General features: G+C 39.4%; 1 protein-coding gene across 4 annotated transcripts in view; it reads right to left on the bottom strand.

Moving 5' to 3' along the window:
* The window catches only part of LOC124051598 (3'-5' RNA helicase YTHDC2), a 35,294-nt gene that overhangs the window by 6,000 nt on the left and 6,833 nt on the right, over positions 1–22,461 (bottom strand). For 3 of the 4 annotated variants that reach the window (XM_046375125.1, XM_046375126.1, XM_046375128.1), the window contains exons 5-27: positions 21,398–21,600; positions 19,992–20,158; positions 19,696–19,798; positions 19,243–19,399; positions 18,156–18,263; positions 17,894–18,042; positions 17,272–17,407; positions 16,417–16,543; positions 16,041–16,106; positions 12,574–12,752; positions 12,336–12,432; positions 11,851–11,938; positions 11,539–11,619; positions 11,368–11,450; positions 10,957–11,062; positions 9,414–9,533; positions 8,988–9,260; positions 7,646–7,772; positions 7,090–7,295; positions 5,411–5,600; positions 3,594–3,685; positions 3,002–3,121; positions 1,877–2,028 (exon numbers count right to left, since the gene is read on the bottom strand). In XM_046375125.1, the coding sequence (XP_046231081.1) occupies positions 1,877–2,028; positions 3,002–3,121; positions 3,594–3,685; positions 5,411–5,600; positions 7,090–7,295; positions 7,646–7,772; positions 8,988–9,260; positions 9,414–9,533; positions 10,957–11,062; positions 11,368–11,450; positions 11,539–11,619; positions 11,851–11,938; positions 12,336–12,432; positions 12,574–12,752; positions 16,041–16,106; positions 16,417–16,543; positions 17,272–17,407; positions 17,894–18,042; positions 18,156–18,263; positions 19,243–19,399; positions 19,696–19,798; positions 19,992–20,158; positions 21,398–21,600 (3,130 nt within the window). The remainder of the gene's footprint in view (positions 1–1,876; positions 2,029–3,001; positions 3,122–3,593; positions 3,686–5,410; positions 5,601–7,089; positions 7,296–7,645; positions 7,773–8,987; positions 9,261–9,413; positions 9,534–10,956; positions 11,063–11,367; positions 11,451–11,538; positions 11,620–11,850; positions 11,939–12,335; positions 12,433–12,573; positions 12,753–16,040; positions 16,107–16,416; positions 16,544–17,271; positions 17,408–17,893; positions 18,043–18,155; positions 18,264–19,242; positions 19,400–19,695; positions 19,799–19,991; positions 20,159–21,397; positions 21,601–22,461) is intronic. The other variant, XM_046375127.1, reaches the window with a different exon arrangement.

The following is a 22,461-nucleotide window of genomic DNA, read 5'->3' as shown; positions in this document are numbered from 1 at the left end:
CATGACAGATTGTATTCGGCCTGGGCCTTTATTTACTGGAACTGCATATGAAACACATTTACATTAGACTTACTCATTTATTATTTCTCCTGTTTTATATTTTATGTGCACTTGGTCTATTTCATGGTTTAATCCTGTTTAAATTAGCACTAATTTATTATTATTATTACTGTTATAGTAGTAGTAGTTAGCAGTTATTGTAGCTGCTATTATTACTATTATTATATGTTGGGTCTCTGTATAATGAAGAGTATTGTCTAGACCTGCTCTATTTGAAAAGTATTGGGAGATAAGATTTGTTGTGATCTGGTGCTATATACCGTATACTGTATATATACTAAATTGACTTGTCTACACATTGACTGTATAACTTGTCATACTGCTCTGTTGCTCTGAGTTTCTACATTTTTGATGCAAATATGGTTTACATTCACTTATTAATTTCTATCACTTCCATTTTGCTTTTTCTTTTCAAGCACTGTTAACCCTCGGCCAATGACACTCACATATGTGAACAATGTAGCACCATCCCCTCACCTTTCCTCTTCACCCTGTACACCTCTGACTGTGTCATTGTGGGTGTCTCAGTGGTGGACAGGTGCGTAGAGACCTGCGGGACTGCTCTGTGGAGTAATGTAGGAGGAACAGCTTACTTCTAAATGTTGCTTGGAACAAGGAGATGGTGATGGATTTCAGAAAGCCAAGCAACCATAAACTTAATTTCCTGAAGAGGAATAGGAGATACTGATATCCTGCAGTTTAACTGGGCAACCTACAAGACCAGAATGACAACACTGAGACCATCTGCAGGAGGGGACAGAACAGATATTACTGTTCAAGGAAGCTCAAGTCCTTCAGTGTGCGGCAAGATATCTGCAAAATGCCTTTTAGTAGCAAGCACAACATTATTTATTTCTAGCAAGTGAGACTAAAAAACTAAACAGAGTGATTAGGAAGGCTGGTCCTGTGCTGAGGACTTCTCTGAAGCCCGTGGACTCAGCTGTGGGGAGGAAGATGCTACACCAACTGTTAAACATCATGGAGAATGTGTCACATGGCCTTCACAGCCTGTGGTGAAATGCTGCAATGCTTTGAGTGACAGGCTGACTTCACGACAGGAAGTCATTGCTGCCAAGGGCCATCACACTGTGAGAATGATTGTACTCTATGTGGGGGCAGAGCACTCCTCTGGCAGTCACCCCCTCATATGACAGACTGCTCACTTGGACTTCTGCATTTGTCATTACATTTATTTATTTGTTTTCTTTTTATTAAAAGGGTTGTTTTTCACTGACCTAAAATTAGTCATATTCATATATTATACATAAATTCCCTGCATGGGTAATTCTGCATAATTTAAAATTCTGCACCTTACCTTACTGCTTTAAGTAACATACCCTTGACTGATGTAGATTCTGTACATTGCTGTGTTCACTACTTATTATACTAAGCACTTCTTGGCATTTCTGTTCTCTTTTTTGTTTTTTTTTATTTTATATGTTACCTTCTATTTTGCATTATTATTGCATGTACAGTACTGCAAATTACTTGGCTTTCTAATTAAAATTTGTTTCTCACCAACCTCATTTGTTTTTGTGATTTACTCATGGCAGTTGCTATAACACTGAATTTTCCCCACCTTATCCTACAGATGTTATTCCACAGACATGATTCTATATGGATTCATGATGTTTATAGAGAATGTATCATGAATGTATTCACAAGCTAAAGGAGTAAAGTGGGAAGATTTGCTATTTTTTGTCCTCTGATAGCAGTCTTGACTCCACTGACACGCAGGGCAGTCAGAAAGGGTGCATATCTTTTAACATACAATACATTACACCGCAATGTAAATGTTTTTGAGACTATATCATACTTGTCATTTGTGGTGTGGATGGGTAGTTGAGGGCTGTTCTTGGGGTTCTTCACAGAAGCATGGGCTACCTCGTCCGATGACATGGGCCGGGGACGCTGGCCAATTCCTGTGGGCTGCTGCAGACCAACCTTCTGCTCCTCTGTTGCAAGCACCTGAGAGACATCAGTTTGAAACTGGCTATCTATTTTCAAACATGCTAATAATAAAAGATAACATGATGTGTCTGCTATAACCAGAGTTATAATCAGGATACAACAGTTGAGGTACGGTACTATGTACTGTTTGTTACCTGCCTTGAGTTTTGGGTCAAATGTGTTCTCAGTCAGCAGTTAAAAAGAGTAGCCAAAAATACACTGTAACTGCCCCATCTAAAATACTGTCAATTTGGATTATCAGCCAATATACATTTAAATATAGAAATATATAAAAATATTTAAATATCCTCTGAGTTCTTGTATTACATACATTTTACACATTTTTTTACATATGTAATGTAACTGCAAAGTAAATTGATACATACTTTAAAGATTGCATGTCACTTTATTGCAGAGGTGTTGGCAATAATGAGTTGATTAAATTATTTGCAGTAAGGCAGACAATAAATAAATAAAGAGGTTGCTAATTTAGACCCCTGCTTTTGTAATGTGTGTCATCAATATCAACAAATGCACTGAAGGCAGAAGAATTTTACATATGGGGCAGTCGTGGATCAGCGGTTAGGGTGTCGGACCCGTAACCGGTGGATCGCTGGTTTGATTCCCTGTCCCGGTGTCCATGGCTGAGGTACCCTTGAGCAAGGTACCTAACCCCCACTGCTCCCCGGGCGCTGCACGCGGTCGCCCACTGCCCCGGGTTTGCTGTGTGTGTGTGCACGTCACTTGGGTGGGTTAAATGCAGAGAACAAATTTCGTTGGAGTGAGTTCCCTCCAATGACAAAATATGTCACTTTAAAAACTTTAAAAAAATACTCTCAAAAACAAGTGCAAGAGAAAACTGTGTGGTGTTATAGTACTAATGGTGATGAAGGCAGGTGGGAGGACACCTGTCTGAAGCTCACCCTTAATTTGAAACCTTACTCCTGTGTAACCAGTGAGCCTTATAAGAAGGAAAATCAATTTGACATACGGAAACCAGGGTGCGAATGATGGCCTCGTCTTGTTGAGACCACGGCTTCGAAGGACAACGGATCCGCTTGGTGAACAAATTTTGCCATTTCTGCCTCAATTCAAACACCAGTCCTGCAGCCTGATAACAAAATCAAACAACATGAGCTAAAACTACACACGTGAGACAATATTTAGCAGTAAGTATCAAGGAATCAGACGAACAAAAGATTAACAAACAAGAAGTAACACAGAACTGACCCTTTTTTCTTTTAACAAAATAATAACAATAATAATGAGCCTGAGAGGCTTCAAGTTACTAGGTGCACACGACACTTTGCTGAGCAGCTTCACTGTAGAGGTGTTAGACAACAACTCACTTCCGTCACTAAATGACCCTGTTAGTCAATGGCATGGGAGTAATAAGCTACCTGCTACACTGTTATGAAAGATGCATATGAGCTACAGCTCCTTGGCCGTGGCAATGAGATAATGATATACAACAATGTAGCCATGACCACAGTTAGGCAGCACTGTGGTTCAATGTTTAGTGTCCTCATTAAAATTCATGAACAATAACTGAAAAGGTTGGAAGGTCAGCACTGTTCCCTCACCTCTCTGTCCATTTGGAAAACAAGCCAGTCATCAATCCTCAACTCAGCCAGGTCCTCTGTCTCACTGTCACTGACATCACCTAGTGGATTGTCTAAAGGGAAAAACATGGAGACAAGCGTGCACAGGCAGGGTTTTAAATGAACTTTTCACTGAGCAGTGTTCTGTACTACCAGTGCACAATGAAATTCAAAAGTTAAATGACTTAGAAGGTCACATGAAATACATTTGGGGAGTGATTTTAACTATAGTCAAGACCTGAAGAAAACTGGGAAAGCCATGTATCCCTTCAGCTGGCCTCAGATCAAACAAATCAAACAAGCAAACAAACAAATCAAACCTGTGTGATGGTCAAAGAATCACATTGTTAAAGAAGAATGCTAAAGACTGGAAACCAGGCCTATCTCTCTGGGAGAAAATGCACAAGTATCTGGATAGTGTTGGGATGACTGGCTATGTAATGAGTCTCCCAGCTAGAAAACTTCCTTAAATTTAGCCACACCACTATCAGACAGACATCTCTTGCAGGAATTTTTTCCTAGTGGCTTGTAATCAGGTAACAGAATTTTTTAAATATGGCATTAAAATGCCATATTAAAAAGGTTAAGAGTGTGATTAAAACAGTGAGTGTATGGAGCAAAAACAGGGACAAAAGTTTCATTAATTTGAAAAAATATTTGAAATTGAAAGTTGAAATTGAAATACTCCAACTGCACATCTTACTTTCATACATATTTTAATATCTTAAGTCTTATTTTTTTAGTTGCAGATTTTGTGTTTTCTGATTCAAAAATTTCAAATAGTGTTTTTTTCAGTTTCAGATCCTTTTTCACTTTCTGATCTTTTTTTGTTATGTTATGTCCAAATGTTGTCATGGTTTTAATTAATTAAGAAACTCAGTCAGATTTTTAGATATGAGAGCTGCCCCTTCCAAAGTGTAATGAATGCTGTCTCTCCTAATCAGACCAGGTGTTACACCCAACAGTCTGCCAATCGTCTATAAAGCCCACACTGTTTGCTGGACACCACTTGACAGCCAGTGCTTGAATGATGACATATGGCTCAATATGTCACCATCAGTTAGCTTGGGTAGGAGTCCTGAGAAAATACAGAGTCTGACATAGTCTTTGAAAATGTACACACCGACTGAACATAACTTACCTCCACTGGCGCATTTGGGTGTCACCGACATGTATTACAATCTTACTGTATTCACACTTATCTTTAGCCAGCAGTTTTAAGTATGACTGAACATCACCTGCTATGGCCACAAGAACACATCTGAATATGGTTGCCAGTGCTGCTAACTTCACCTTTTGTTGTGACTGGGAAAACAGTTCAAAACAGCTGGGGGTGAAACGTGGGCCTAAACTTAGAACTATGCTTCCTTTGTACAGTCACCCAGCCTCCCTGCTTTTCCAGATGCTCGGGAGCAGCCAGGGGTTGACTAGGAGGAGGTATGCTGGGTTGGTCTGCACCGGTTACTCTGGGCTGGCTAAGTACAGCAAGTAAAGATTTCGTTTCCATTCACTTAGCCTTGCCTCCATCGCAGTAAATAAACTGCATTTATTACATGTATTAATCTTTCTAAAAGAGGTAGAGGAGTAGCTACACATCGGACACATTGAGCAAGAGCGAGCAGGAGAGGGAGAGAGAGAAGCCATCATTTAATTTTGCTTAAAACATACTGATCTTTTTTCAGTGCACAAAAGGTGTACTAATGATCAACTTAGCTAACTTAATTGTTATTTCAATTAAACTCACATTTAAGCTCAAACAAGTTGACAAACACATGTGGCTTCATTTTTTTCTTGTTTACCTGTACCTGTCTGTGCAGAAGGTTCCTGCAGGGCAGAGCTGGGTAGTTTGGCACAACCTCCAAATATGGCCACAGTCACGGGAGTCACCATGGAGCAACAGCGCACAGTAGCCACTTTGTGGCCTCGGCTCATCTCGTCATAGACCAACCAGTCTGTGGGATAGGCCTGGCACGATCTAGCTGGGCTGTTCTAAACAGCAAACACATACACAGTGGTAAATAAGGAAAGTGTATCCCGTAGTGTATCCCGAGTAGCCGTGCACAGAAAAGTATCCCCCTGAGGGAGCATTTCTGCTCTGTGAGCACAGGGCTGTGACGAGTGTGTGCTTGACCCTCCCTACAGTCTCACAATGCACAGCATGTTCCCTTGGTTGCACAGTCTATGCTCGCAGTGAAGTCAAATTTTAAGACTTTGGCGGCGAGGACAGGCTGACAACATCTCCCTGTTTTGTTGGGTCACTTTAGTTTGACCACTGACACAGCTAAAGACAGTCTGTTGATCTGAGAGGTGAGTTTTGTTGTTTCTTCCCTCTAAATGTACATTTGACAGAAGTTGTGAGCATGATTCATAAACACCATGAGTCAGGAGAAATTGGTCCTGTATATGTCTAAAAGTTTCTTTGCAGATGCTTTAGCAATGTTGTCAGCCTATTTGCACCTCCTAAGTTTCAAAACTCAGCTTCACTGCAACCATAAACTGTGCAACCAAGCAAAATTGTTCAAATGCGTTGTGCAGTCGCAAGCATGTAGGACATGTAGGGCTGTGCCTGTGGTGCAGAAATGCTCCCTTTTGAGAATGCTCATGGTTACTGCTTTGAACGCTCATATCATGTGGATGTGCTTGGTTTTTACGCACGCAGGTTTTGAAAGATCAACTTTATTTGGTTTTTTACTCTTTATTTTTATTTTTTACTCTAAAGTAATCTTTCGTAGATCACCATATAGCATTCTGGAGGAATGCTGTTTCATTGCTCTATGCAATACGCATACATAGCTGTAATGACAAATAAAGCTCCTTAAATCCTTGAATCCCTTGAATGCTTAAATCTACTATAGTGCAAAAAAAAAACATGAAAAAAATCCTGAACAAATTTATTTTTATTTATGTCACATTAAAAACTCAACAGTCAATCCTTAAAGTAGTTATAAACAGAATTTCTGTGCTTCCTGGAACTTTTCAGATTTCAGAATTCCTTTATTAATCCCTGGAGGGAAATTTATTTATTTTATTCTAAAGCACCTGCAGCACTGCTTAACACTTTCATAAACTGTATTTGTTCTGTTTTCTGAGAACCTGCTTGGTAATTAATGTAATGTTAGAGAAAATGAGATCACAGAAAAAACCCACTTGGACCAATTTGCATAAAATAACAAAAATATTTACTAAACAAAGGTTATCTAGGGATCCATGTGTAGATGTGGTTGCAATTAATTTTAAAGATTTGACTGCATGACCTGGCTGCCTTGAAAGCATATGTTTTTGTCCTTTATATGTGTACAGAAAAAGATTTTACAACAAATGGCTCACTGTGATAACTAGCCATGACTGCAGACATGGACAATGAACCGCTGAAAAGGCCTGACACTGCCAGCTACTGCACAATGGATACAAGATGAGTTAAGATCCCTCCACAATGCAAAGACAGAATCACATACCAATGAAATCATTTTTTCCCTACCTCCTTGAACTGAGCTTGGCTCAGGACAGATGTAGGATGGAAGTGGACCTTCTTTTCCCTCTCACTGGAAGGCACAGAGGTCTCCTGGTTAATATTGACCAGGTTTGGATACATCCCAGCCAGCAGTGCTGCCTTCACAACAGCCCAGTTCTCGGAGTTAAGATTCACATCACGGATATCACTGCCTCCACGGGCCCGCACAAAACCTGGGAACATATTTAAATTAGAAATGTTCTGATCAACTGTTTTCTCACAGATTCAGCAGAGGTCCTTCAAAACCGACCCAACCTATTGCTGGCTTCCATATTTGCTTTTTGTTTTAGAGGGCACATTATTGTTAACAGCTTTAATGTTAATGTGATAATGACATAAAGAAAATCAAAAAGGCCTGTGAACGATAACAGGGAGTTTGTTCAGTCATACCATACCCCCCTGGTGTAGTGAGACTGGAATATAAATGGTTTGTTTACACACCTGTACAGTGTCTTGAGATAACTCTGTTACGAATTGGCACTTTAAATAAAACTGAACTGAAATTGAATTGAACAGGACTGACCAATAGCACGGAGCTGTCCCAGCAGCTGTGTTCTCATGCCAAGTATCATGTCCATGGTGGCCTGGGACAGGAAGTTTTTCTCACAGAAGGATCTCTCCCAGCCATCACTGCGGGCCTTCTGCCATGCCTGACAAACATGAGGAAAAAAGCTTTCAGCTAGCACTGGCAAATGTGACCTTCATATCTATTATATTGTAATAAATTGGTAAAATATTTCACGGATGACAATAAATGTAAAGATAACATGATTTTAACCAGAACATGAGAATTCTTTACATTGTTTCCTCTGTTTTCATTTGGTTGTTCTAATTAATTATTATATGACAAGAAGAACATTCCAGGCTTAAAGATATTCTGTTGTTAAAATGAATGGGAATAAATTATATGATATTCAGATATAGTAAGGTATTTATTTAAAGGTTTACTGCAGGATAGTCCAAAAATGCAATGTACAGACTCATACAACAATAATTTCTCTCAACTGTCACTTATGACCAAACAGCATTGTATGAGAGTGTCTGTACCCTTTCCAAGATCATCAAATACTGATGACCTAAGACTGAGACTCAACAATCAACTATCATTCTTGCTTACTGCACCTTTGAAAAGTGTGAGAAAAGCATCCAACAACTTGTACATAGCATACCTTTAACATTAGAGTAAATTGGGAATTCAATAAGTCTGTTTTTTCAATGACTAAATGGCTGAAGATATGATACCGATATTGACAAGATTTTCTAAATGCCTACATGTTCGACTGATTTTCTATCTGATCTTGCAAAAGGTAGAGGCTGCCCCTTTATAACTTCTACAAAATAGCATAGGAATATTCTACACGTATGTCATATGGATAATGTGTCCCAGTATCTACTATCCAGAAGATGTATCTTGCACATAAACAAGTCCATAATAAAATGGAGATGGGATTGTCATGGTTGTCGCTGTAGTGTTTTCTGTGAGCAGGAACAGAACAGCAATTTGATGCTCATTCAATAACATTGCTGTCAGCCATTCCCATTAAAAAAAGCAAAAAAATAAAAAAAGGTTCCACAGGTTTGTTAAGATATAAGTAGTCCAACTAAATTATCTAACATTCAGTTATGTTTCATTTCAACAGATTTTAGGGTCCCAAAGAGGTAAAAGTGGCATGTTTTTCACAGAAGAATTTAAAGGTTTGAGAAAAGTCAGAAAGATAAACATTATTTCAGTAGAAATGTATGTTTTTTTAAATTTTTCCTAACTTGTTAATCATTTTGTGATCACCACTTACACCCCCCATCTTCAAACCAAGGACTTCATATCATCACCCCAAAACAAACAAGGCATATGTGCCCCTGCCTACCTGGAAGGCTCTTAGTAGGGCCATGTGGTCGCTGAAGGTGCTGGAAGTGAAACGTTTGCGACAGTGGAGAGCAGCTCTTTTCTGAGAGCCCTGTGCAGGAAGGATGAAGGGGTCACGATAGGCAAGTGTGCAGGCAATGGTTAGAATGGGGTCCAGACACTTGAGCACCACAGCGCTCAACACCATCTTGCCCAGGTGGGGCTCCACAGGTAGATCAGCCAGGTGGTAGCCCAGGTCAGTCAGGTCTTCACTCTGGTCCATAGCATCTATTTTCTGAAGAGAAAGGTTGAGGAAAACAATAAAATCTCAATGACTTATTGCTGGAATACTGCATTCAGATGTGTAGGTCTGTCTCTGTGTGTATGGTAGCTTGTGTCAGAGTAAGAATTAACTGAGGTATACATTAGTATTTTTCATGCGTGTTACCTTCAGCATCTGCACAGCATTCTTGATGGCATGTGCAGAAGGAGGCTGTGGAGCTTTGGACAAAAACTCGGCTATTGGAGTGGAGGATGGAGCCAGCAGTTTGGTCTGCAGACACAGTTCCTTTGACACACAACATGACGAATTATGTCTAGAACATTCCATCAGTAAGTCCACAGCATTTTCATTTAGTTAGTTCTAAAAGAAAATACAAAGTACTTTGACTTAGCGACACCAAACATTGTTCTTTCACTTGTGTGCCTACCGTGCAGTCATGATGGAAAGAAATCACAAAAATACAGCGTAGTGAAGCTGCTTATTGTCACGTCATAAGGCAAAATGTGACAAAACAGCAGCCTGGTGTTAAATGCTTACAATATGTCATCAAAAGAAGTGGCACATTAAAAATTCATCCAATCAGCATAGCCACCTACTCTACTCATGTTCATGTAGGGTAGATTTGCAAGTCAGTTAGGTTATGTGAAATTTTGAAACAGAACAGAACATTAAATGTCACAGAATAAGAACACTGAATGTCCCAATATCTACGGTTTACCTGAAAAGTAGATTATGGATCTCTTCAAGTTCAGTCTAACACAGTCAAATCACATCACTCCTAACTATTATAGTGATGGATGCACAATCTATAAACAAGATAAAAACTACTTGGGCTTGAGAAATCAATAAAGGATTATCTCTTATCTTATCTTACTCTGAGATGAGCCAACATAAAATATATTCAGCAGGTGCAAACTGTAGCAAAACAATGGTTAAGTTATCCTGAGAGTTTTTATTTATTCTTACCTTCCATAGTGTTGCAACTGCATGGCTACAAGACCATCCCGGTCCTGCAACGCATGAGCAACCAGCTGCCTAAACCTCACCTGACACTGAAATCAAAACCCAGGCCCTGTGGTGTGGGACTTCAAGGCTCTGACTGGGCTTGATGTTGCCTTTCAGATACATAATATTATGCCCTATGTCTTTTAACAAAACATGAACGACCTTATTACCATGTAGGTATTGATACACCTCAGAGCTTTTCAGGTTATTCATAGACACACTGTATGATGCAATACAGTCAACAAAATAGGTAAATATGCTTGTGGCAGCCACTACTTTAGTCTGTCCTCCCATCTCTCAATAGTAGGCATGGGTATAATTATGTTGTCCTTCTTAAGGTGTCACAGGTCCCCACATGTTAAAAGGAGAGTGACTGATTCATTTGTTTATAATTGCCATGAAAATTGCTAGCTTCCAGTTTAGTGACAAGGCGGACCGGAAGTGGCTCCCATAATTCATGCAAGGTATCATGGGACATAGGAATAAGGTGGATATCACAAAAAAACACAAGGAACAGAATGACATGAGTGTGAATTGTACATATACTTTCAAATATTTGTGGATCACCCTTTTAGCTCAGGGGAAAGAATCACATCATATTTTCATTTTATCAAGTAGGGTTGTTGTTTTTAATATTATTGTGTTTTATTATGTGCAGTGCGTAAACTTGTGAAGACAATGCTGTGGATGAAAGCTGAACTACCTGCAGCGGCATCCGCAGCAGCTGTGGAACCTGAAATTCCAGCATGTTGTTGAACCTGAGTCGACTGTAGAGGTGGAAGCAAACCCCCGGCCTGCAGCGCCCAGCTCTGTGGACACAGAACATATTCACTAGATTCAAACACAGATATATAACAACAGGTCACTGAACTGCTTTTAAATAGGGCTTTTCCAGTATGACCAATTACTCAAAGCATTTTACAACACAAGCTGGCATTCACACATTCATACACTGGTGACAGAGGTGACCATGCAAACCTGTGTCAGCATTTACACAAACAATCACAAAGACTGATATTAACAGCAACGGAGGCTGTTTAGTCACAAACATAGAAGATCAGTTGAAATGTAAGATTTAACATCTGTTGCTGAATATGGACTTTTATGATGTTACCTTCCCTTCCTTTGCAGAGCGCTGGCTTTCGAGATCCAAACTGTCTTCAGCATGGATACATGACTGAGAGTATCAAAGGATTTCTTCAACAGGAAAAGACTTTTGTTAGTTTTTTTACCAATCACGTGTGTGAAATCTTGATCTGTTAAGACTTTTCAGCAGTGACTGTACCTCTTTGACCTTCCCTGAATCAATGACAAACACGACATCATTGATGGTAATGCTCGTCTCAGCAATGTTGGTAGAAAGAATCTGAAAGAAGAAACTGACCAGTTATATTGCTGTTACATGTTTGGTTGATAGTGAGTGAATTTCCACCCAATTACCTATAAATTCCACTCAAAAAGGAAACCATATCACTGACTTATTCAGATCAGTGGTTCACAGCATCTATACAGATAAGTGTGAATAGGATATGTGTGCTGACAACTGATGACTGGTACAAAAAGTGGTGACATGATGATGACAACATCAGAAACTCACTATCTTCCTGACACCAGGTGGAGAGGTTTTCATGGCTTTCTTCTGATCCAGAGTCTGCATGTCTGAATGCAGAGTGAACACCTGGTACCTGAGAGATAAGACAACTCTGACAAGTTACACAATAGGATGTTATGTTATATGTATTACGCTCAACATAATCAAATGGTGTGATGACATAAATAAGAAAAATAAGGCCTATGTTAAAAATATATATGTATTGTTTAAGGCAAGATGAGTCCAGGACTGAGTCTACATGGATACACTGTATTTTTAACTATTAAGAATTTATAAGAATATATAATATATATTAAGAATATATATTGTTCTATTTATTAAAATGTTCCAAATTATGAAATGCTCCAAACAAATATATAACTTAACATGGCCTTAACTGAACATTACCTATGCTTGAATGTTCATCATACTCAAACAAAATTATAAAATTGCATGATGTCCATTCTTCTGATGTACAGTATATATTTCACCTGTCAGAACAGGAGGAGAATCTCTTATCATCATACAGGACGCGGTCCCTGAGTCCCACAATCTCATCGTATCCAGGAAGAAAAATTAAGACAGCACCTGAGCACCAACAAATAAAAGTTTATATTTGGATAATCCTTAAATACATCCATATTTATGTCTGAAATCTGGCTGTGATCAATTGGCATGTTCACTGGTCAACAGCTTGACTTGCAGCGAGTATCTTCTGTCATGGCTCACCTTCACTGGTGGTGCTGCAGATGTTGTGCAGCAGATTCATAATGAGGTCCAGGTCCACCAGCTCATCGTCAAAGCTGTGGTGGTACAGTCTGAGCAGCTCCAGCTCTTCATTGCTCAGCTGTGCACTGCCACATTGCACCAGAGTGGATTCATCCAGGCAACTCACCTCGCCCAGAGGACTGCACATTAACAGAATACAGGTGTAAGCTGATCAGTCCAACATGCTTAGAAACTCATAAACTTTATACCAGAGTACTGTATTTAAGTCTGGATATGCCTTTATTTTATGCAGATTATTTAGGGAGTGCACAAAACCTATTGGGGATAGGGAAGGGGTTGAACATTGTTCATTTCGCTATTGATAACTACAAGAGTTTAAAAGATTTTTTTAATGCTGTATCCCAATAAAAAGCTTCTCAGTGGAATAATTGTTTCCATATGGCCACCAATGTGAATGACAGAAAACGGAATTCTAATTTTATGGTAATTTTATTTTAGGAGAAAAAAAATCATTGTGGTGCATCACTGTTAAATGCTATTAGATGTTATCTGTGCAACTAGGTTGTATCACAAATCATTCATCAATCAGTGTGCAACTTGTATTGTATACACGCTTTCGCAGGGGTGTCAAACGTACGGCCTGCTAGGGGGTTCAATCTTGGGGATCCCAATTTGAAAGTGAAAAATGCATAAAACACATGAACTAGAATTTTTTAATAAACTGCTATTCCTAAATTGTCTGCTAGGGGCACACTGTTTTAGCCAGCTACCTAATTGCTAGCGAAACAGCATTAGCATTTTGCACATTTCACTGTATTTGGGACCAGGAGGCACTGTGTTGCAAGTCGTTAAAAATGGATCACATCATGGAGGTGGTTGTCTGAACTGTTAATTTCATCCGAGCCAGAGGTTTGAGTCATCGTCCAATTGACTGCCTTCTCAACAAAATGTTGCAATTCCACAAAAAAGTTGTCACACGGTATTATGACAGCATGCGAACGTCGTGGGAGACACAGCTGGCAAGTGGTGACCCTGCTCATTTCCATCACTGACATGAAACAGTACAAAGACAAGATTACGGGATTGTTGTGGGAGTTTGGGAAACGGTTTCAGGTCTTTGGCGAACAGTTTTTTGCTCACCCTTCAGAGTCAAAGCTTCTGATGTGCCTGTCGACATTCGCCTAGAAATTATTGATATGCAGCTTGATGTGGGTTTGAAGGACAAATTTGCCTCATTGGACTTGGACACATTTTATCAGTATCTCTTGCCAGGGTACCCCAAATTAACAGCGCTGTCTGCCAAAATGTAGTGCATGTTGGGGACTACCTGCCTTTGTGAACAGTAATGAACATCAATAAAACAAAACTGCACTCAAGGCTCACACACAAGCACTGAAATGACATTCCAAAATCGGCTGCTACTCAGGACGTGACGCCTGATATTGATGCATTTGAACAGGACAAAAGATGCTTCAAGAGTAGCCTACACTAGACTAACTCCTGTAAAATGCTACTTCAGACACTTTCTGCTCTCTAAAGAATACAGTTCTGTGAAAATGAATCCTTGCTGTGGTAATAGTTAAAAAATTGAACGTTAGCCAATAGCTTCACTACAAAAGAGTTTGGTTTGGTGGAATCCTATTGTTCATGCAATGCCATAAATTTTATGTATGTTTTTTTATGTATGTTTCGTGTATAAAGTTTATACATTTACAGGGCAGGTGATTACTTTCTTCCTTATACATTTAAAATGGCTCCCACTTTAGTTTGTAAGGTGTGGGGAGTCAATTTAGGGTTTTTTTACGCACATGTGGAAAACAGAGTTCAAATAATTCCTAGATCTTGATAAATTGATTTAATCTTGAAGTACAATACTATATTTTTCAGTTCCAAATACCTGTGACTTAAAGTTTTGTGCCTTTGTACAATCACTGTGATCAGTTGTAATGCACGTGTAAATGATAAACTGAAATCTGACGTTGTTCACAATAGCTTTTGAAAAAGGATAGTTCATTAAATATAAAGATTTTCCTTATGTACTTGTACTTCTTTGCACTCAAACCTGGGGAAAACATGAAATTATTGTTATTTATGGGTAATTATGCTAGAATTTTACTGATCCAGCCCATTTGAAACTGTCACCGGTTAATATTTGCTACTTTGCAATTACGGCGATAAGTGCCTCGTGATGACGCATTTTTGTGTGCGACTCACTCTCACCATCACCCGCGCACATGTGAGCCCACAAGAACAGCACTGGCGGAAGACAGTGGGATTGAACCAAACGATGCGGAGCAGCTCGTTCCTAAAAGAGGTTCGACGTTTGTCGTGTGGAAATGGTTTGGGTTTGAAACGTCTGACCTTGAGCAGAGTAGGGCTGTTTGCAAGGTGTGCAAAAACACAGTGAAAACCAGAGGAAGTAACACAACAAACTTGTTTAATCATCTGAAACATAACCATAAGCCAGAGTATGATGAAAGCCAAAAAATGCGCAACAAGGCCACAACGTCAGCTACAGCAAACTCACTCTGTCCCTTACAACGGGCAAAGTAAGCGCTGGAAGGACATAATGCGGGCCGTGGCATATTGCCTTACAAAAGATATGCTGCCACTCCATACAGTGGAAAAGGTGGGTTTCAAACATCTAATGACAAAAATGGACCCAAGATACAGTTTACCATCTTGAAAGCATTTCTCCCAGATAGTCATACCCGTGATGTATGAAGAAACAAGAGGAGAGATAAAAAGAGCACTGTCTTCAGTCGAGTTCTGTGCCTCTACCACGGATCTCTGGAGTAGCAGGAAAACCGATGTGACTTTGTTCTGAACTTATTTGTCCTGTTTAATTTTTATGTGGATATGCACTCCTTTGTGATCTTGAGAAAATTTGAAATGCAAAGTTACTAACTTCTTGCTTTATTCTGAAGTGGTTTGTGCATTGTGCAATGCATCTGTGCACGGAGTTATCAATAAATACTTATTATATACTTATTATATGTCAAAACATGGCTGGTTGGTGACTAATCACTGCTTACCATTTTAACCTGTTAGAATGAAGTAGTTAGCTTGACTTGAACAATGTTTGTGGTGCAATAGGGTAACTGATTTAGAGTCAAAAACATGCAAGTGCAATTAATCATCAAAGTTATCATTATCGGCTAAATGCCCTAAATAATCGGGATACATTTTTTTGCCAGTATCGCCCAACCCTACACCCCTGCTCTATTGTATACGGTCAGAGCTGCCAACTGAGACCAAAAGTCAAATTAGGCATGAGCCATAACATGATGGTGATATCTATCAGTGCATTTCATCAATAACAATAACAAAATAGTTAGATAGAATACTAACTATTTCACATAAATACATTAAATGCGAACGACAATGAAAGCACATATGAATACGCCCTGGCTCATAAACAGCCTACATAGTAATGTTTTGTGTGTTGAGGTCAACATTACACTCACATGGAGGATTTGAGTAGATCCATCGCATCTTTCTGCTGGAAGTGCTTGGCAAAGTCTAAGGCCGTCCTGAAATTAGATGAAAACACTGTTGTTTAATGTATTCAGAGCATTCACATGTACCTTTGATCTTGAAGGAATATCTGAAAAATATAAAAAAACAATTCGACAGGTATTATGTTACATAGCGGAAAATGTAGTTGCTTGAGTGTGAAGTTTGCAGTTAGCATAGCTACAATACTGGGCTTATTGTGAACAATACCTGTAAAATAGTACCAGCACCAAAAAAGACTTTAAATGAGTGAAAATGAATTAGGCTTGATTCAAATTTCAATTATCATAGTGACCTAACATGACTTTAACATGATGAATGTCCTACCATCCATTGGATGCCTTTATGCTGATGTCAGCCCCCATGCTGAGCAGCTGCTCCATCTGCGTGAGGAACCCCCGACCTGCTGCCACCATCAGAGGTGTGGACCCTGTCTCACTGTGCTTGTAGTCCACTAAGTAAAAGAATATAAGTCTGAAGAAACAGCTGGAGCTTTCACATTATTAAACCATTCATTCTCTTTTTATGTTCAGGACAGTACCGGATCACCTTTAGAATGTTGTTAAACTGGCAATAGACATGTTTTTTTACTTTAACGGTCATTATGATGCAAATGTTGATTGCCTTTGTCTAATGGCTGTTGCGATCTCATGCCATGTGCTGAGATTAAGACAATAGAGGGGCCTGCAGGCTTCTGGGGCTACATCTCACTTAGATGTGACGTTTGGTTTAAATTCAAAAGGCTTGGGCTCTCATTTGGTGGGACTCACCGGAATCCCTGGGATCCCCAATGACCTCTGGTGACATCATGCAAGTGATAAAGGCATCCCTGCTCCGCTACCCCACGCTCTTTTTTTCCATGCACCTTTGTCACTGTGAGAGCTACTCCAGACTTTTCATCTGTGACTTGCTTGTTAAAAGGTAGCACCCAAAATCAAGCTTGATTTTCATTGTAAGCCCAAGGCCACCACATGTGTGCTTTTTGCTTTGCTATATGATAGCTGCTTGTCCTTATTTCAATTACAGGTTATACCAGCTTTTATTGATTTGACATTACTTTGATAACAGGGACCAATAACTAGCAATTAGAAATAAGAACCGAGAGACAATTATCCTAGCTTACGATTAAGAATGGAAGCAGGGAGAACCAGCTGAATAAAAGATCAGACCTGAGAGTCATACCATCAACATTTTCATAGAGGATGAGGTTGAAGAGCTGAATAAAAGCATCCTGGTCTTCATTGAGGAAGATGTTGGAAATGCAAGAGTCCATCTCTTTCAGCAGCCATGGCTCCAACAGTTCTGTGCCATTCTCATTCTGTGACAAAAAACAAAAAAACATACAATGACTCAGCTTGGTGCTAAAAAAATCATTTTTGGTAGAAAACCAAAAATGGAAGGAGACAAATGTGTACAATTACATTGTAGAACAGTAGACATCACACTTTCTCCCAAATTAAATGAAGCACAGTGAATATAGTTGCCTATGCATGTGCCCTACTTAGTAAATATGGAGTCATGTACATCCAGGATTCAATGCATTTTCAAAAAAGAGACTTAAGAATTTAATATATTTCTCTAGAAGCACTTAACTGTGTATTCACAATCAGACAATGATAACTGCTACATGTTACACCTTTAAAAACGAATAGATTTTTATGAAATATATTAATATGCCTATTAAGGTTCAGGGAAAACGAGCAGTGTCAATGGTAATGGTAACAAGAGGAGTTGCAAAACAGTGGATTTGATCAGATCAAGTGGAAAACTACGTAGAGTAGTGTGTGAGTGTGTGTGTTTTTACTGGCTTGTTGAAAATGCTGTCCCCTCTTTCCAGGGAACTGATGCTCTGAAGGAAGGCTGGGGCAGACAAAGAGGTCACCTTTTCCTCTTTAACAGAACTGTGCTCCACTGCCTCACACCACTCCGTCAAACATTTCTTCTTCTTCTCCTCTGAGAACCAGATTGTGATACACACAGAGGAAATTAAGACAAAGGCAGGGCTGCGACGCCTTTCTTCTTCATTCAGCCTTGATTCAGTGTATTAATCAGTAAAAGGTTCATACTTCTTTGTGTCTCTTCGTTGTATTTCCTCATGTCCTTACTGTTAAAGCCCGTCAGTCTCAGAATGTCCTCCAGAAAGAGTTCCTTCACTTCAAACTGTCTTCCTTTAACTAAAAACATTGAGAAAAAAAAACTCTCTTAATTTATTAACCGTGAAATCAACATCCCATTCCACATACGCATGTTACCCTTACACCTGAGGGAAAACTGAATTTGTATTATTTGGAATTAAAATTTGGAATTAAGTGTTGTACCTCTGAACCCTGGGCCCTTTTGCACTCACTTTTCGCTCATTATTTCAGGCCAAGTTAAGCTAATCAAACGGCGTCAATTTGCATGAGTGGTGCTACACATGTTCTATGGCCGTTTAAATGTAAACGAAAACATTTACGCAATATAAAGCTGTTTAAACTTTTTGCCTGCATGTCTACAGGTTTTCAATGCACCACCCTTTTTTACATATGAATATATAGAGGAGAGTGTCCCTGTCAAGTAATACAGGGATATAAAAAAAAAACAAAAAAACCATGTTGATGGACCATTCTTAGTAATGTAAAAAAAAAAGCACTGATAGCGTAAAATGAAAAATTCTGTAATTGTTTTTTCTATATATACTTGGGATAAACATGCTCTGAGTTTCAGAACAAGTCTCATCATACTCCGGGGAACAGAGACAGGAATGTAAGTGATTGAGAAAGCTTGAAAGCTTCAGATGTGACTGAGTTATGGTGACATTATGGCTAAGATATATACCATATATACTGCAATGCCCCTGGTTCAGTTCTGGCCGTGAATCTTTGCTGCAGGTCATTTCCCCTCTCCCTCCCCTTGTTTCCTGTCACTTTGCTCCTATGTATGTATTAAATAAAGATGCCAAAAAATTAGTTGAAAAAGAAACAAGTTTGCACCAATTCAACCAATTAACTGTATCAAGCAAGGCATAGCACCCTAATGAGCAAATGTACAGTGTTTTCAACCAGCTGACAAACATGCAACTGGTACTCATGTGGTATAATGTAGTTGCAAACCAAAAGCAGTCATATCTGGTATGAGCATTCATGTATTCAACGCAGAGTTAGCAGGACTTACGCTTGATAACAGGGCAGGAGCCAAAGTACCGAAGGAACAGGTCTACATCTAGAGCAGCACTGGAAAGGATCAGTTTCAGTGTAGGGATCCTCTGAAGCACATCCCGCATTTTAGTGAGGAGGAAGTCAGTGAGACCATCACGCTCATGCACTTCGTCCTGTTAAAACAAGTCACTTTAATGTGATGTGTTGTGAGTCCAAAGCAAAATTCATACTGATAAAGGTTTAATCTGAAACATCTTCACACCCTCTGATCTGCAGGACCCAGTGACATCACTGGTGTTTGCAGTCACATGCCTCGCAATCACAAAGCTGCAAAATACTACTTTACACGCTGCTCTTATGTTACAAATCCCAGCTATCTTCAGGTATGTGTATTTCATAAAGCAGCATTACAGCGTTAACATGTTTTGTGAGACAATATGTTCTTTATATATGAAGTGTTGATGCTCACCACAATGACATGTGTAACAGTTGTCAGGCTTGCATCTCCAGCCATCAGTGTTCTCAGGAACACTCCACTGGTGCAAAAGGTCAGCACTGTCTTGGGGGATACCCTGAGGTTTCAAAGTCACCAGTTTTATAGTCATTAACATATTTAACAATATATTTTACATATTAAGGAGTGTATGTGTTTTGCAGGAGTTTAGATAAAACTGCTTTTTTTTGGATAGAGAGCAATGACAGGAAAATGTATGCTATAGCCTTAATTAATGAATGTCATCATGAGCACACTTTGGTTTAATCTACCTGCTCTCCAGTCTTATATGATAACCAACAGTCTGGCCCACGCTCTCTCCTCTCTCAGCTGCCACTCTCTCAGCCACAGCAATGGCAGCCAGACGTCTGGGCTGAGTGCAGAAGATCCTGCAGGGCTCATCATTCCTGCTGCACTCATCCAGCAGGAACTGTGGGATCTGGAAAATTCACACTGACAAAGGATTACCTTCACAAAGTTCATTCTAAAGCTCTTACCGCACATTCTACCTAATAGCAGTAATATCAGTAGATTTAATCCCTCCAAAAATGTGATGTCTTCTAAACACAAAAATGCTAACTAAGTCAATCTCCACACATTTGCAAGATTCAGTGTTACAATTTTCCTAAAGAAAATGGCTGAATTAGTGAAATGATATATATGATGTATTATAAACATTAACCAAGACAAGAGTAAGGGCATGTTAACATTTTCTTAATAGCCCTAAAAACATGGTACAGGTATGCACCAAATTTCATTGTTAAACTGTTTCGCTAACAAACTAAAATGTCAACCTGATGCTATAGGAAAAGTCAGAGGACCCCACAAGTGACATGCAGAGTATTTAGTGAAGTAAGTTAACTATTTATTTTATAATTATTATCTGAATGTCATTTTTAGCAATGCTGACCTGTAACACACATTCTTCAAAGATGTGATCACAGTAAATCTTACAAGTACACTTTGCCTGTTAGTCAAACAATATATATTTTTTTAATTTTCCAGAGGGCAGATGAGTACAGGTTAGAATAGGAAGTATGGCAAGAGAGGTGAGGTGAGGACAAGAGAGAGAGAGAGAGAGAGAGAGAGAGAGAGGAAAGAGGGAGACGGGGGGGGGGGGGCAGATAGAGGAGAAAGAGATGCAGTGGGTCTTAAAGAATTTTAATAAAATGCTATTGGGGTTCAGCATTAAAGTTTTTTTTGTTTTGTTTTTTACTTGCTAAGTCGGGCAGATGGGTCAGAAATCTATACAAACTGCTTTATTATCAATGCTTAAGCTAATTTTCTTGTTTAATTTTATCCAAGTCAAGCCTGGAGTGTCGCCCAAAAAAGACTCCAGATTTCCAGGATACTAACATGGGTTTACACTTTACCTCACAAGTGTCTAATCAGCCCAATCAGACACACTGCTTAAATGGGAAGAAGGCAAGATAGCTCACTCCTTAGCTTCTTCCATCATCAGCTTCAGGGAAAAAATGTATTTAATTATTCTCTACCAATTGCCTGAGCTGGAAAGCAAGTAGCTAGATTTACTAGTCCAAGGTGCCATTATCCTTACTTTTGAACCCTGTTTAGTCTCTGTGGACCACGGATTTAATACATCGCTATCTGTAACATAGTTCTCCAGATATTTCAGTCAGGACCAGTACTGCACCATCTGTCTGTCAGATAGACTCACCTGTGTAGTCTTTCCAGAGCCAGTCTCTCCCACCACCAGAACCACCCTATTGTCTCTGATAAGCTGAATAATCTCCACCTGCAATTCATGCACAGGCAGGGAGCGTCGAAAACTGTCCAGCTCTGATGGATTCCTCCTTCCAGGCACCTTGGGTACGCCATTGTTTAAGCGCCCGCTTGCCCTGTTCCTGTCACAACTGCTGTCTGAAGGAAAAACGAAAACCATTATATGACCCTACACAACATACCTGTTGACTTGGCACTTTTTTTGCAAAGCAGAGGAATGTTTAAATGATTACAGGTTAGTCAGTTTGTACATTTCATTACCACCTGTATGCAGAGTATGCAGATTACAACATCCATGTTTATTTCACTGTGTGTGTGTGTGGGTGTGTGTGTTCATGAGTGAGTGAAAGAGAGAGAGACAACTGTTTGGTACCAGACATCTGCTATTCCACACAACTTTCTTCTGTGCAAACTGAACAATTACAGTTGAATTAAATAAATATTGTCTCAGGTCTATTTCTAAGAAGAGGGACTCTAGTGTGAATAGTATTTTTCTTTTCTGTACTGTGTACAGCTGCAGGTATTTGTTTCCTATGTATTTATTCTCTTGAATGCTCATCCTTCCCTTATTCTTGCATGCTTTGCACCCTCTATATCCTGTTTGCTGCTGTAACACCGTAATTTCCCAGTAATGGGACTAATAAAGGATTATCTTATCTTATCTTAAGAACTTGTGGAACATAACACAGTCAGGTTAGCTCCCAGTAATGATCACAACGAGAATAAAATCAATCCCCAATACCAGAAAGCCTGGATGAATGGAGAGGTGAGATGCAGTCAAGGAGACAAAAAGGAGATGGAGCCTGAATACAGACCAATGATAACAACACCACCAAAGAAATGTAAGCAAGTAATCCAAAACACACATCACAGGCTACAAAAGCCAGAATACCCCCATCATGTGTCAGGCCACATTGGCAGACGAACTAAACGCTTTGATCTTTTAAGCAAAGAGTTTGCTGTAAAGTCAACACCAGTTCCAAAGAACCTTCTGCTGTC

The sequence above is a fragment of the Scatophagus argus genome, chromosome 20 (assembly GCF_020382885.2).
Source record: "Scatophagus argus isolate fScaArg1 chromosome 20, fScaArg1.pri, whole genome shotgun sequence".
Classification (NCBI taxonomy): Eukaryota; Metazoa; Chordata; class Actinopteri; family Scatophagidae; genus Scatophagus; species Scatophagus argus.
Note: the sequence above shows the minus strand (reverse complement) of the source record. Positions and strands in the feature narration are given on the sequence as shown.